A 15416-nucleotide genomic window follows, 5' to 3' on the forward strand; every position below is an offset into this window, starting at 1 on the left:
GAGTAACGGATATCTGATAGTCGGGGACCTCGACTATAGTATTCTTTCTTGGTAATAATTATACCAGTAAGTTGGCAAAACAAATTTTTTAAATTGATAAATAACTAGTCTCTTTTCAAACTTTTTAGGATCTGGACATCGAAAAACATTCATTTTTAAGAAAAACAGAAAATGTCATTCGATACAATCCAAAACGAGATACAATAAATCGGTTAAGAAAAGTAAAAGTTAAAAAAATTGTGGAACTGCCTCCCCCTTATCCAAATGGTTGGTATGGTATTCTTAAATCGTCTCAGCTTAAAGCTGGGGAAGCAACTTGTGTATCGTGCTTGGGGGAAGATCTAGTCATCTTTCGCACACAAAAAGATAACGTTTTTATCCTGGATGCATATTGCCCGCATTTAGGAGCTAATTTGGGTATTGGGGGAAGAGTTGTTGACGACTGTGTTATATGCCCTTTTCATCAATGGAGTTTTCGAGGGACAGACGGCTTATGCATCAATATTCCATATAGCACATCAGGTATGTAATCAAGGTCTTAAGTTATAGTACAATTGTATTTATTGTTATCGGACCAGGGGCACAAGCTTGTACTACGGTGATAAATTAGCAATTATACTAATACAATATTAACAAATTTTGGCAAATCGATAGAAATTTACAAAACTGATAAAAAATGGAAAAAACGCTACCTTTTTTCTTGTTTATTTTGGATTCAAGAAAAAAGTTGAGTTCGGTGCACCAATTAGATCAAGGTAAAATTTTCCCCATTTGCAAAATACATTAAAGGTGCAAATTATTATACCCGTTACTCGTAAAGTAAAAGAATATACTTTTTGCCACGCCCACCCTAAGGCCCACAAGCCGCCCAAAACTGCAACGCTCACACTTTTGAAAAAGGTTTTGATATTTTTTCATTTTCTTATTAGTAAGTTTCTATCGATCTGCAGAATAACTTTTTTCCTCGCCCACCCAAAACGCCCAAAAACCGCCCAAAGCTGGCTGGATATTTTTGTATTAGTCTTGTAAAACCACAAACCGCCAAAAACTGTCAGTGCTAAAGTCTCTCCTTCGTTCTTCCAATAGCTGAGTAACGGGTATCAGATAGTCGGAGAACTCGACTATAGCGTTCTTTCTTGTTTTATACTTATATAATATTATTTTCTACATCTTTAAATCCTTGCATATTTAAATATATTTCTATAGATTTCTTATTTATAAAACTAAAAGCATTTACTGGAAAAAACTTCAGATTTTGAAGTCGAAGTCTGAATCTTCTTGTGAAACGTGTGAGAACCAAACAGATTCCATATCGATCGACATTTTTATTTATTTATTTTATTAACGGATATCTTATGTTATAGTTTTTTAGGAGTTGTAAGTTGATCAAGTCGAAAGGGAAGTTGTCCTGGTTGCAAGACTAAGGGAGACTCCGCTAAGCCCCAGCTTCAGGAAAGCAAGCAGTTAGCAGCATTGAAGCAGAAGGGATCAGCAACATATTAGCGCAACAAATAAAGGCTCTGCAGAATGATATGCTAACCAAGCTAACAGAACAGATTGGGCAAATAATACAGTAAATGTCGGGGCACAGATACAGGTGCCACCAAGATCAGCCGAATCTATCAAAAACTTTGGAGGCTCGCCAGAATTAGGGGATACTAAACTTAAGCAGATTTGAGCAACCGTCAGGATAAGATCGGACAGATCATCAGCAGCTAGAAGCTGCGATTCAATGGAGCTCAAGACGGTCTTGGTGTGGATAAATTCTTATATCGAGTTTATCCTCTTAGGTTTCTTTACCCGGCAGAAGCTCAATTCCCGATTTGATTTGGTCTACGGCAACTCTAGCGTGCTCTTCGAAGCGTTTTCACAAAGTGTCAAATAGCTTTTCGCCAGCGAACTTAGATGTCAATTAAAAAAGCAATTTGAGGAAATAGACGTAGATACTGACGGCCGATTTTCTGGCCACAGATTTTGAAGAATAAAACAAGAGAGAACGCTATAGTCGAGTTCCCCGACTATCTGATACCCGTTACTCAACTAGTGGAAGTGCGGGAGAGAGTTTTCAGCACTGACAGTTTTTGGCGGCTTGTGGGCGTTAGAGTTGGCGTGGCAAAAAGTTTTTTGGCAAATCGATAGAAATTTACAAGACTAATACAAAAATGAAAAAATATCAAAACATTTTTTAAAAGTGTGGGCGTGGCAGCTTTGGGCGGTTTGTGGGCGTTAGAGTGGGCGTGGCAAAAAGTTTTTTGGCGAATCGATAGAAATTTACAAGACCAATACAAAAATGAAAAAATATCAAAACATTTTTTAAAAGTGTGGGCGTGGCGGTTTGTGGGCGTCAGAGTGGGCGTGGCAACATGAATTGACAAACTTGCGCTGCGTCTATGTCTCTGGAGTCTGTATGCTTAATCTAAACTTTCTAGCTTTTGTAGTTCCTGAGATCACAGCGTTCATACGGACGGACAGACGGACATGGTCATATCGACTCGGCTATTGGTCCTGATCAAGAATATATATACTTTATATGGTCGGAAACGCTTCCTTCTGCCTGTTACATACTTTTCAACGAATCTAGTATACCCTATTACTCTACGAGTAACGGGTATAATTACAAGACTAATACAAAAATGAAAAAATATCAAAACATTTTTCAAATGTGGGCGTGGCAGTTTTGGGCGGTTTGTGGGCGTTAGAGTGGGCGTGGCAACATGAATCGACAAACTTGCGCTGCGTCTATGTCTCTGGAGTCTGTATGCTTCATCTCAACTTTCTTGCTTTTGTAGTTCCTGAGATCTCGACGTTCATACGGACAGACAGACGGACGGACAGACGGAAATGGCCAGATCGACTCGGCTATTGATCCTGATCAAGAATATGGTCGGAAACGCTTCCTTCTGCCTGTTACATACTTTTCAACGAATCTAGTATACCCTTTTACTCTACGAGTAACGGGTATAACAATACCGGGCATAACGACTAATTTAGATTAAACGTACTCTCGGAACATACAAGGAACTAGGACCTTTTCCGAGCAGGGAAAACTATTGGGGCTATCAGACATAAAAGTCAGGATAAGCGCCCGTATGCTGAGGTTCACCTATTAGATAGAGCAGTACATGGCCTTTATATACTGGTGCGTCCATGAGTGCTGTGGGTGGAAGATTGGCCGAAGAAATTATTAGACAGAGAATGTGAATGTAAAAGGGTGGCAAAGACTGTAAATACGGCCGATGGCCAAATGCAAAAAGTGATAGGCCGATTTAAAATGCCGGTTCAGTACTAGGAAATGACACAAGCGATAGAAATAAATAGTATTCCTTCTCTGAGCCAGGCTTTATATTTGGGAATTGATTTTTGGACCGTGATTGGACTCTTGCCACTGAAAATGAGTGTAGGGAATTGACTTGTCTGACATCAAACGAGCATCAGGCAATTATTGATCAATTTCTTTCTTTTGCACAAGAAAACAAGCATGCTTTCCCATTCTATAGATGTTGGCGAAGCCAAGCCCGTTAAACAAAGACATTTTCCTGTTTCGCCAGCTGTTGAGAAGTAACTCCTCGAGGAAGTTAATCGTATGATTCAGCTCGGCGTAATTGAGGAATCGGAAGAGCCCTTGGTCTTCCCATGTAGTGTTGGTGCAGAAACCAGGGAAGGTGCGACTGTGCCTCGACAGCAGAAAGGTGAACGCAGTGATAAAGAAAGTCGCGTATCCCTTGCCACAAATAGATGCAATATTGAGTCGCCTACCTAAAGCCAATTTTATTTTTAGCCAGGATCTGAAAGATGCCTATTGGCAAATTCCACTAGAATGCGACAAACCCGCATTCACGATTCCTGGCAAGCCATTATATCAGTACAAGGTGATGCCTTTCGGTTTAACGAATGCGTCGCGAACAATGACTAGGCTGATGGATAAAGGTATACCGGCTGAACTTAGAAATTAAGTTCTTGTGTATCTGGATGATCTCCAGATCGTCACAGACAGCTTTGAGAGTCACTTAATCGTTCTGAACATCGTTTCTAGTCACATAAGAGCTGTTGGTTTGACATTAAACGTGGATAAGAGCAAATTTTGCATGAAAAATGTTAAATATTTAGGTCATGTTGTGGTCACAGTTTTCGATTCGCGTCGGGGTAAGACGTATTTTCATCGAGCTCTGTACAAAATCAATTTATTTAAGTGAAGTGAATAAATAAAACAAAATAAATTACAAATATCAGCGAAAAGACGCTATTAGCAATGTTAAATTGCAAATCTATAATATTTGTTGTGTGTGGAAACATTAAATTAAAACAAAAGCTAATTTAAATAGACAACAAACAAATCGACAGTTCCAAAATGAGCCAACGCGAATTGCGCGCTCAGCGGCAAAAAGAGCAAGACGAGCGCCGGCTCTCTCTCCAACGAAACAATGCCTACTTCACCTTCGTGTCTGACGCCCGTGAGTGCCAAACAACCCATCGAGTCAATGACCTAGCACCTGCAGAAAGCAAACGATCGCGGTCCTGCTCACCAATGCTTATGACTGCACAATGTGAACCCGAACGCATTGAGAGCGTCTCTCTCGCGCTCTCCTCATTGCAAACGGTGCCAAGCTCTGTAGCTACAAGCACAGTAACTTCGATATCTACTGCAACTGCACCTATAGCAACAACAACAACATCAACACTATGCTCAGTACCGAGAGTTGTGTACATTTCTGCTGAAACAACAACAACCAAAGCAAGTGCACTCTCTCCGACTCTAGAAAACAAAAGCGGACAAGAACCAAAACAAAACACAAAACTGTTTCAAACAGGGCTGGATCGCTACATTCAAATAAAGCGAAAGCTAAGCCCACAACACAAACAGGCTGGCAATCAGCCGAAAATAAATCGCACCAACGTTGACAACTCAACTTCAAATAGGTTTGCACTACTGGATGACTGCGAAGTGCATCCAATGAAAGAACAGGAGCAGAAGAAGACTAAGCCGCCTCCAATATTTATACGAGAGAAAACCTCAAGCGCACTGGTTAAAAAACTAGCTACGATCATCGGAGAAAACAGGTTCCACGTTATACCTCTTACCAAGGGAAACATACATGAAACGAACTCCGGATGAGTCCGGATGAGTCTAGCCATCGATCAGTGACCAAGTACCTGGATGAAGCTGGAAAGAGTTACTATACCTACCAGCTTAAAAGTGCCAAAGGATTGCAGGTCGTCATTAAAGGAATTGAATCATCAGTGACCCCATCCGAAATTATCGAGGCACTAAAGGAGAAAAACTTTAAGGCAAAAACGGTGATCAACATTCTTAACAGGAAGAAAGAGCCGCAGCCACTCTTCAAAGTCGAACTGGAGCCATCGAGTCAAAAAATCAGCAAAAATGAAGTACATCCTATTTATAAACTCCAGTTTCTACTGCACCGGAGAATAACCGTCGAAGAGCCACACAAGCGCAAGCAGCCTGTGCAGTGCACTAACTGCCAAGAATATGGCCACACCAAAGCGTACTGCACCCTAAAATCTATCTGCGTTGTTTGCAGCGATGCTCACAGTACCGCAAACTGTCCCAAGAACAAGAACGACAGCTCAATTAAATTATGCAGCAACTGTGGCGAAAACCACACTGCCAACTGGCGAGGATGCATTGTTTACAAGGAACTTAAGTGTCGCCTAAACAAACGAGTGACTTCAGTTCGTGATCGTACCACACCAGCAATTCACAAAGCAATGGAACCGAGTACAACTAACATCCCTCTGTCTACCAGCTACCGAACAGCGCCAAATATTTCCTTTGCAAGTGCACTAAAATCAGGGATCCAAACACCAGCAGCGGACACCCCCATTCATCAAACAAACTCTCACGATAACATGCAACAGCAGCCAATTGGCGTTGAAGCGATTATGCTTTCGATGCAGCAAAGCATGAAAGACTTTATGGCCTTCATGCAAACAACTATGCAAGAGCTTATGAGGAACCAAAACATCCTTATTCAAATGCTCGTTTCCTCTAAAACAGTATAATGACTCCCCTAATAATAGCAACCTGGAACGCTAATGGCGTTTCGCGGCACAAGCTAGAACTTGCTCAGTTCTTAGCCGACAGAAACATTGATGTTATGCTTCTCTCAGAGACTCACCTCACTGAAAAGTACAATTTTCAAATACCAGGATACAAATTTTACTTTACGAATCACCCGGATGGCAAGGCCCATGGAGGCACTGGCATACTAATACGATCGCGAATCAAACACCACTTTGTTAGTAATTGGCAAGAAGATTGCCTACAATCCACCTCTATAAGCCTCCAAGGCTATAACGGTGCTCTCACTCTGGCTGCTGTCTATTGCCCACCCCGCTTCACACTATCAGAGGACAAATTCACAACACTCTTCGACTCGCTCGGTGAAAGGTTTGTTGCAGCTGGTGATTGGAATGCCAAGCACATGTACTGGGGATCTCGGATAGCGACCCCTAAAGGAAAACAGCTATACAACGCAATTATTAAACCGCAAAACAAGCTTAATTATGTTTCTCCGGGTACGCCTACATACTGGCCAGCAGATCCTAAAAAGCTTCCAGACTTGATTGACTTTGCCATCACCAAAAGGATATCCCAATCAATGATTACAGCTGAGGCACTTTCAGAACTTTCATCTGATCACTGCCCGGTGCTCTTTAATCTTTTGTACCAACTGCAACACATCGAGCGGCCGTATAGACTCACAAGCAACAGGACCAACTGGGAGAGGTACAAAAAATATGTTTGTTCACATACCGACTTCTCTAGCTCATTGGAAACCGAGCAAGACATCGATCAGTTTGCTGGTAGCCTAGAATCAACACTAGTCGCAGCAGCAAAAGCGTCAACTCCACAAGATACTAACGGATGCAGTAAAAAGTTCAACATGACAAGTCGAGATACCGAACTCCTTGTGCTTGAAAAACGACGACTTCGAAGGGAGTGGCAGGAGCACAGATCACCTGGCGCAAAGAGTAGACTAAAAGCAGCTTCTCGCAGACTTACTAAAGCGCTTAAGAAAAAAGAAGCGGACGCACAACTGCGTTACATCGAGAACCTCACGCCCACCAGCACAAAAACTCATTGTGGAAAGCCCACAGGAATCTGCAGGCACCAGCAGAAACTGTCGTACCCCTCCGTAACTCTACCGGAAACTGGTCTCGTAGTGACATGGACAGAGCAAGAGTCTTCGCTGATCATCTCAAAAAGGTATTTCAACCCAATCCAGCCACTAACTCATTTACTCTCCCACCCTTAACTGCATCTGATTTAGCACCACAAGATCCCATAGAATTTCGGCCAAGCGAAATAACGAAAGTCATTAGAGACCAACTGAAGACTGGAAAATCGCCTGGCTTCGATTTAATAACACCGAAAATGATCATCGAGCTTCCAATGTGTGCAGTTCTACAAATCTGCCTACTCTTCAACGCTATTACCAAAATTGGATACTTTCCTCAAAAGTGGAAGAAATCAGTTATAGTTATGATCCCTAAGCCTGGGAAAGACAAAACACAGCCATCATCATACAGGCCAATAAGCCTACTTACTTGTCTCTCCAAGTTATTTGAAAAAGTACTGCTGCTACGAATCAGTCCCCACCTTAAAACACACGACACACTCCCATCGCACCAATTTGGTTTTCGGGCAAAACATGGAACTGTTGAGCAGGTTAACCGCATCACAACGGAAATTCGCACTGCTTTTGAGCATCGTGAATATTGTACAGCTCTATTCTTAGACGTTGCACAAGCATTCGATAGAGTATGGTTGGATGGACTTATGTTTAAATAACCAAACTGCTGCCTCAAAACTTACATAAGCTTCTAAAGTCTTACTTATACAAAAGAGTGTTCGCGGTTAGATGTAGTTCAAGCACTTCAAGCGATTGTACTATAGAAGCTGGAGTGCCCCAAGGAAGTGTATTAGGTCCAATTCTATACACCCTATACACAGCGGACATCCCAACAGACTACCAGCTAACAATATCCACATTCGCTGATGACACTGCAATACTGAGTCGATCCAGATGCCCAGTAAAAGCTACGATGCAACTAGCACGCTATTTAACATGTGTAGAGAATTGGCTTGCAAATTGGCGCATACGAGTAAACGAACAAAAATGCAAACAAGTTACGTTTACTTTTAACAAACAAAGCTGCCCGTCCTTGGTTATGAACCACACGCGCATCCCACAAGCCGATGACGTAACATACTTAGGTATTCATCTGGACAAGCGGCTCACCTGGCGGAAACACATAGAGGCCAAGACGACGCACCTGAGACTAAAAGCAAAGGATCTACACTGGCTTATAAACGTTCGGTCTCCCCTGAGCCTGGAGTACAAAGTCCTTTTGTATAACTCCGTTCTTAAACCCATATGGACCTATGGCTCCGAGCTATGGGGCACTGCATCGAGAAGCAACATCGACATCATTCAGCGAGCACAGTCTAGGATTCTGAGAATCATAACCGGAGCTCCATGGTATCTTCGGAACGAGAATATACACAAAGACCTAAAAATAAAACTTGTCATTGAGACAATAACAGAGAGAAAAGTTAAATACAAGGAAAAACTAGGCTCACATCCAAATCCCCTTGCAAGGAAACTTCTTCGAGTATGCAGCCAAAGTCGACTGAACCGCAACGATCAACCAGCCCAGCGTTAAATTTGTTAGGCCACATAGCACAAATCATCTCATAAAATGATAATTAGCTAGCTTAGAATAAGATTTGAAAACTTATTGTTAGTCTCTTAAGTAAAAGGGAAGATTCAATAAATAAGAAAAAGAAGGAAAGAAAAAAAAAAAAAAAAAAAAAAAAATGTTGTGGGTAAAGGGGTAGTTCGAACGGACCCATACAAAATATCTGCAATGACGGATTTTCCATTGCCAAGGTCTTTAAATGCGTTGATATGGTCGGTTCATTAGCAAAAGATCTTTTAAGGCCCAGGCAAAAATTTGTGATGACTCCGGAAGGAGAAGAAGCGTTTGCGAAATTAAAGAAGATGCTTTGTTCTACCACAGTTCTGCGTAGCCCAAATTTCAGCCAGCCATTTTACATTCACTGCGATGCCAGCAACTCCGGAGTGGGAGGAGTGTTAGTGCAGAAGTCTGAAAGTGACGAAAAATGCCCAATAGCATTTGTCTCGAAGAAGCTGAACAAGGCGCAAAAATCGTACACAGTCAGGGAGAAAGAGTGTTTGGCTGGCATTATCTGCATAAAATGGTTCCCTTCATGTAAGGCCATGATTTCACAGACATAACCGACCATGCGTCGCTCAAATGGATGATGTCGCAGACCGATTGTAATTCGAGGATTGCTCGATGGGCATTAAAACTTCAAAGCTTCAATTTTAAAATTGAGCATAGAAGCGGCAAGCTCAATGTAGTCCCTGATGCTTTATCACGGGTTAATGAGGAAGAGGTTGCGGCTTTAGATGCAAGTCGCGGGCTGTTAGTTGATTTTGAGTCTGAACATTTTAGCGATCCTGACTATACGGAACTTGTGGAGAGTCTTCCGGACTTAAAAGTAGCAGAGCACTTAACAGGAGACCCGATGCATGACAGTTTTTGTTGGAAGATATGGATTCCTAGGGGCCTAGTGCCCGAAACTCTTAGAAATGCTCATGTTGATCCCTTATCTTCACATGGAGGTATGCATAAAACGTAAGAGAGGCTAAGGAGGTATTATTATTGGCCCAGACTGGTAGATGACGAAAAAGAGTAGATTTAGTCGTGCGAAACCTGTAGGACGACCAAGGCATGATAGCGCTTTGAGACCACCCATGGGAATAGCTCCTGAATCCGCAAGGTCATTCTAAAAACTTTCAGTCGATTTTGTAGGCCCGTATCCGTAGATCATTACAGTAAATTCGCTTTCCTAAAGGCGGTAAAATAGGTAGCAGCTGATGTAGTAGTTAAATAATTGCAGCAAGAGCAATTTCATACTGTCGGTGTCCTCACCGTTATCTCAGATAATGGATCACAATTTAAATCAGAAGCATTTCAGAAGCTTTTACGGGAGCATAAGATTGCCCACACTCATACTACCGTTTACTCGCCACAAGCGAATGCATCCGACCGGGTAAATCGTTCCGTCATCGCTGCCATACGATCGTATGTGCGTAGCGATCAAAAGGATTGGGATGAGCAACTAAGCAGTATTTGCTGTGCCCTCAGATCGACGGTTCACTCCAGCTTAGGAACATTACCCTATTACATGACATTTGGATAGCACTTCATTTCATCTGGTACCACTTAAAAATTGCTGAGAAGACAGGTCGTTGGCGATCTCAAAGGAAGATTCGAAATTGTCCGTAGCAGGGCGTTAGAAGTTATAAAGAATCAGTACGAGAAAAACGAGAAAAGGTACAATTTGCGCTCAAAGGAGGTATCTTTCAGTGAAGGCCAGTAAGTCTATCGTAGAAACTTCAATCAGAGCAATTTCGCAGCTGGTTACAACGCGAAATTGTGTCCATCCTTCCTGAAGGCAAGGGTGAAAAAGAAGATTGGTCAAGGTATTACGATCTTGAGGATTTGCAGGGGCGTTTCGTTGGCAGGTTCCATGCTAAGGACATCAAGCAGTAGCCTCGCAAGATGTTTTATCAGTCTTGGAGTGTTGACCCCAAGTCTGATCTTGCTGAGGGGGTATTTTCGTAGCGCTTGCTCGGGAAGATTAAGATACATTTTAGCACCATCTGTTGGTCAGATGAAGTTCGAGGAACTGTGTTGCCGCTAAGACAAGATAGGGTAGGGAATAGGCATAGACTTATAGATAGATGCGAGAGGCTAACGTCAACTGTGTTCATTTCACCCACTTTCTAATAGAGGATTACCGTTACTTTTCCGGCGTCATTTTCTTTTGGTAGCCGTTGAGAAAGGTTGGACGTGTCTGAGCCGAACCCATTTTTATACCCGTTACTCGTAGAGTAAAAGGGTATCCTAGATTCGTTGAAAAGTATGTAACAGGCAGTATATATATATTCTTGATCAGGAGTCGAGTCGATCTGTCCATGTCCGATCTGGCCATTTTCGTCTGTCCGTCCGTCCGTCTGTCCGTCCGTCCGTCTGTCCGTCCGTATGAACGTCGAGATCTCAGGAACTACCAGAGACATAGACGGAGCGCAAGTTTGTCGATTCATGTTGCCACGCCCACTCTAACGCCCACAAACCGCCCAAAACTGCCACGCCCACTCTTTTGAAAAATGTTTTGATATTTTTTCATTTTTGTATTGGTCTTGTAAATTTCTATCGATTTGTCAAAAAACGTTTTGCCACGCCCACTCTAACGCCCACAAACCGCCCGAAACTGCCACGCCCACACTTTTGAAAAATGTTTTTATATTTTTTCATTTTTATATTGGTCTTGTAAATTTCTATCGATTTGCCAAAAAACTTTTTGCCACGCCCACTATAACGCCTACAAACCGCCAAAAATTGTGTTTAAGACTCTCCTTAGAGTGGGCGTGGCAACATGAATCGACAAACTTGCGCTGCTTCTATGTCTCTGGAGTCTTTATGCTTTATCTCAACTTTCTAGCCTTTGTAGTTCCTGAGATCTCGACGTTCATACGGACGGACAGACGGACGGACAGACGGACGGACAGACGGACATGGCCAGATCGACTCGGCTATTGATCCTGATCAAAAATATATATACTTTATATGGTTGGAAACGCTTCCTTCTGCCTGTTACATACTTTTCAACGAATCTAGTATACCCTTTTACTCTACGAGTAACGGGTATAAATACGGAAAAAAACAATCACAAATAAGCTCATTTGGTTCGAGCTAAAAGCTTTTTTTGTTTTGGATTGATTTTGCATAAAAGAATGCCCTTTCCTCTAGAAAATTCTGTAAATTAACCAATGAATCTTAATCTTACTTGGAGTTGCCGTCCCATTTCATTTTATCCAGTAATTAGATTGTTCAAAAAATTCCATTTAAATACTCGTATTTACCGTGAATATTTTATTCTCGTTTTCAATCGCATATTTTATTGTATACCATTTATTTTTATATTATGTGTCCATTGCTTAGCTTAAGGGATTTATTTTCTTTTAGATTTTAATAAAATTGTATAATGTTTTAAAGAAGTTTGAATTTAGCTGATGTTTGTTTCCCAAACTAAACGTCCGCTGGAGTTGAGTTCACAAATCTGAATGAATTCTTATATATCTTTCTCGTACTTTACAATTTGGTTTTATACATTGTGCTTATTCTAATATGCTGATCGGCCGAAAAGTAGAAGTGAAGAGGATGCGATTCGGTGTTGCAAGAGGTTCTGTTTGGCCCGCTGTTTGTGTTGATTCAGCAACTCCAGTGTTAGTCGATGCGACGACAGCGTTTCAAGTGGGTAGTAACGAAGTATTTCTTGGGCCCTCTAGATCTCCGGTTGTCGAGGCGGCTTTGGCGGGGGACCGCCGAGGGTAAATGCTGAGGCGGTAACTCCTCCCCCCCCCCCCCAGACTGAACTACCGACCATAGTGGGGGTATAGCTGTTGCTATCATATTAGGTGAAGCGATGGTGGGTGTGAAAGATTGTTGTCTTTTTCGGGAAGCAGGCCACGACGAATATTTCTATTACCAGTACACCGAGCGTCGTGTAGGTCGTTGTTGTATGGATCGTGGTTCCTCACTGTATCCTGCTGTTCTGTATTTTTGTTTCCAGGTCTTCCATCCTCAGCCCATGTATTCCCAACTCCTGGGTTGTCCTGTTCCTCTTAATCGTCTCTATCCGAGGTATGTCCAACACTTCACCTCTGCTGCGCCATGTCTCTCCACCGCTTCGTACTGCACGTTGTTCACCATCGCCTTGCAGTGTGTGAATCTGGGCCACTTAACGTTTTTTCGACTCCGCAATCCGTATGTAGTTTGATATTTCCTCCGTTGAAAATTGCGATGTAGCCGGCCTCCGGTTCGAAGATCGTTGCGACCAATCCAACGTTCGAATTCCGCTTCCTTTCCACTTAACAGTTAAATGTTATTTACTAATTAACATTTTTCCTTATAGTAATGTATTTCATTCCCATGAATCACAACATAATTTGGAGTTATCACAAATTCTGTGTTGTTCATGGTAACTTAACCAACAATAGGCTCTCGGAGACGTCATTAAAGTTCAATCCTAACATATCTGTAGTAAGCGAAATTCTATCAATATATTCTAGCCTATAAATCCTTCTGTCCTCTTCCACAAAAGACTTACTTATGCCATTGTTAATAAATGTATTTACTCTACTCTGCTCTTTGTTTATGTATTTTGTCAAATTCTTAAACAATTCTGCCTGTTTTTACTTTTTCGGCGTCATTTGCGTCTAAATTCCCTGTTATTGCTTTAACTACCGACCCCAATCCACTGATCAACCCTCTTGCTCTTTTATGCTAGGGCAGGATTCCTTCTAAGTGATCTAACTAAGTCCCTCGTTCCTGACTCATCTACGATTTCTCCAAGTGTCCCCTCTATCCCATCTATTATTTCCTTATATTTTTGCAACTTTACGATGTGGATATAGGTTTGGTAAGGTTGTATCACTCTTGCCGTTCCCATTTCTATCTGAACGGTCGTTCCCTTCCAAAGGTTTTATTTCGAACCTGCTCTCCTCGGCCACGGCAATGGACCACCTGTAAAAAAATTGTTATTCGTTTGGTTTATTCATTCTTCGGATTTTCTCCTTGTGAATTTTCTGTGGCTTGGTTGTGGTTAGTGTTAGGTTGTTATCTTCCAACACCTTGTGTTTAGAGAACCTAGGAGTGAGTTTATCTCTCCGATTTTCGGATATGGAATTCCGAAACCTGACCATCCATTCATACTCGGCAAGGCAAACGGCATTGGAAACGGAGGAGGATTGTTTTCTTCCCACTGGTACTGCGCCCAAGTGCCTCCTTCTTTCGATCCTGATTCTGAGTTTCCTTAGTGGCCTTGTCTCGCGACTCCACCGACCCCTGAGTTTTGGGTTCTGAGCCGACCCTTCCAAGGCAACTAACTTTTCTTTCCTACAAGCTATCTCATAGGCCTTTGCTATATTCGGGACGCCTGTTCCTTATTCGTATCGGTCCCTTTTAACCTTTCTAACTTACCCCCTTCGCCGTCATATTTTGAAATAAAATCCACCAGGTCTATTGCCTTGATGGCTTCTAGTACGCTTGGAGTTGTTGTCCGTTCGTTGGATTCGACATAATTGTCTCACGTGTATGTGTACTGTATGCGTTGTACTTAAATCACTGTGTACCTAATCTTCTGACTTATTAATTATTAAGAGATGTGTGTAATGCTGTATGCTTAACCTTAGTATTTAGACTTATCAGTTAATAAGTTATGTGTTTGTGTTATTACTGCTTATTGCTTAATAAGATACGTGTTGAATTCCCGAATTGTTTGTATATATCAAGTGTCCGTGTGTGAAATGGAGTTTTGTAATTAATTATCATGAGTAAATTTCTTCTTTCCAATGTTTGTTTGCTTAACTTTTATATCTTTTATTCCTTTACTTCTTAATAATCTTCCTTTCGTTCATTTTATTTCTATTGTCTATTTGTCTATTTATTTATTTCATTTATTTTATTTATTCATCACCTTTTTTTTTCTACTTATTTTTCTACTTTATTATTTTTTTTTTTTTTTATTTTACTTATTTCCTTTATTTTATTTATTTTATTTATTTTATTTATTTTATTTATTTTATTTATTTTATTTATTTTATTTATTTTATTTATTTTATTTATTTTATTTATTTTATTTATTTTATTTATTTTATTTATTTTATTTATTTTATTTATTTTATTTATTTTATTTATTTTATTTATTTTATTTATTTTATTTATGCGGACAGTTCTGCACCTTGGTGTTTTCCCTTGACTTGCAGCACTGCACATACATACCTTACTCCTAACCATTCCTACGCTAAGCGGCCGCCCTGTACGTTACAGTGCCCCGCCTAATACATGCGACCGATCCGGCTTGTTTAACTTCTCCTCAGCCATCGGGCCATTCGGCTCGACCATTTCCCCTTCTATCATACACTCGAACTAGTTGGCACTTCACACTGCACACCACACCAACTTCTACTGCCACCGCCGCCGACTGACGGCATGACATCTCTTAGTCACATCGAACTTCCGACAACCGCTACCGTTCTCTGACGGTCGCTCGTTTGATGGAGCCGTTTTCTGCGACGTCGAGCCACGACGTCTACCACCGACCGTTTGCTTGTTCGAACCCATTTTCTTACACTTCTTTTAGACACAACTTGAACTAATTCAATTCTTTTATATTAAGCAACAACTCGGCCTTGCATCTACTTCTTCTGTTATTACACACGACGGTTAGATCCTGGCTTCCATAGCTTATGGTCTTACCTATGTAGCATTTACCTTGTATTCCGTCAGTTTGGCTT

At 41.3% G+C, this 15416-nt stretch overlaps 1 protein-coding gene across 2 annotated transcripts in view; it reads left to right on the forward strand.

The window, feature by feature from the left end:
• Positions 1–15416, forward strand: part of LOC120457522 (cholesterol 7-desaturase nvd) — a 137473-nt gene that overhangs the window by 47152 nt on the left and 74905 nt on the right. For both annotated transcript variants that reach the window (XM_039645066.1, XM_039645067.2), the window contains exon 3: positions 129–522. In XM_039645066.1, the coding sequence (XP_039501000.1) occupies positions 129–522 (394 nt within the window). The remainder of the gene's footprint in view (positions 1–128; positions 523–15416) is intronic.

The sequence above is a fragment of the Drosophila santomea genome, unplaced genomic scaffold (assembly GCF_016746245.2).
Source record: "Drosophila santomea strain STO CAGO 1482 unplaced genomic scaffold, Prin_Dsan_1.1 Segkk12_quiver_pilon_scaf, whole genome shotgun sequence".
Taxonomy (NCBI): domain Eukaryota; kingdom Metazoa; phylum Arthropoda; class Insecta; order Diptera; family Drosophilidae; genus Drosophila; species Drosophila santomea.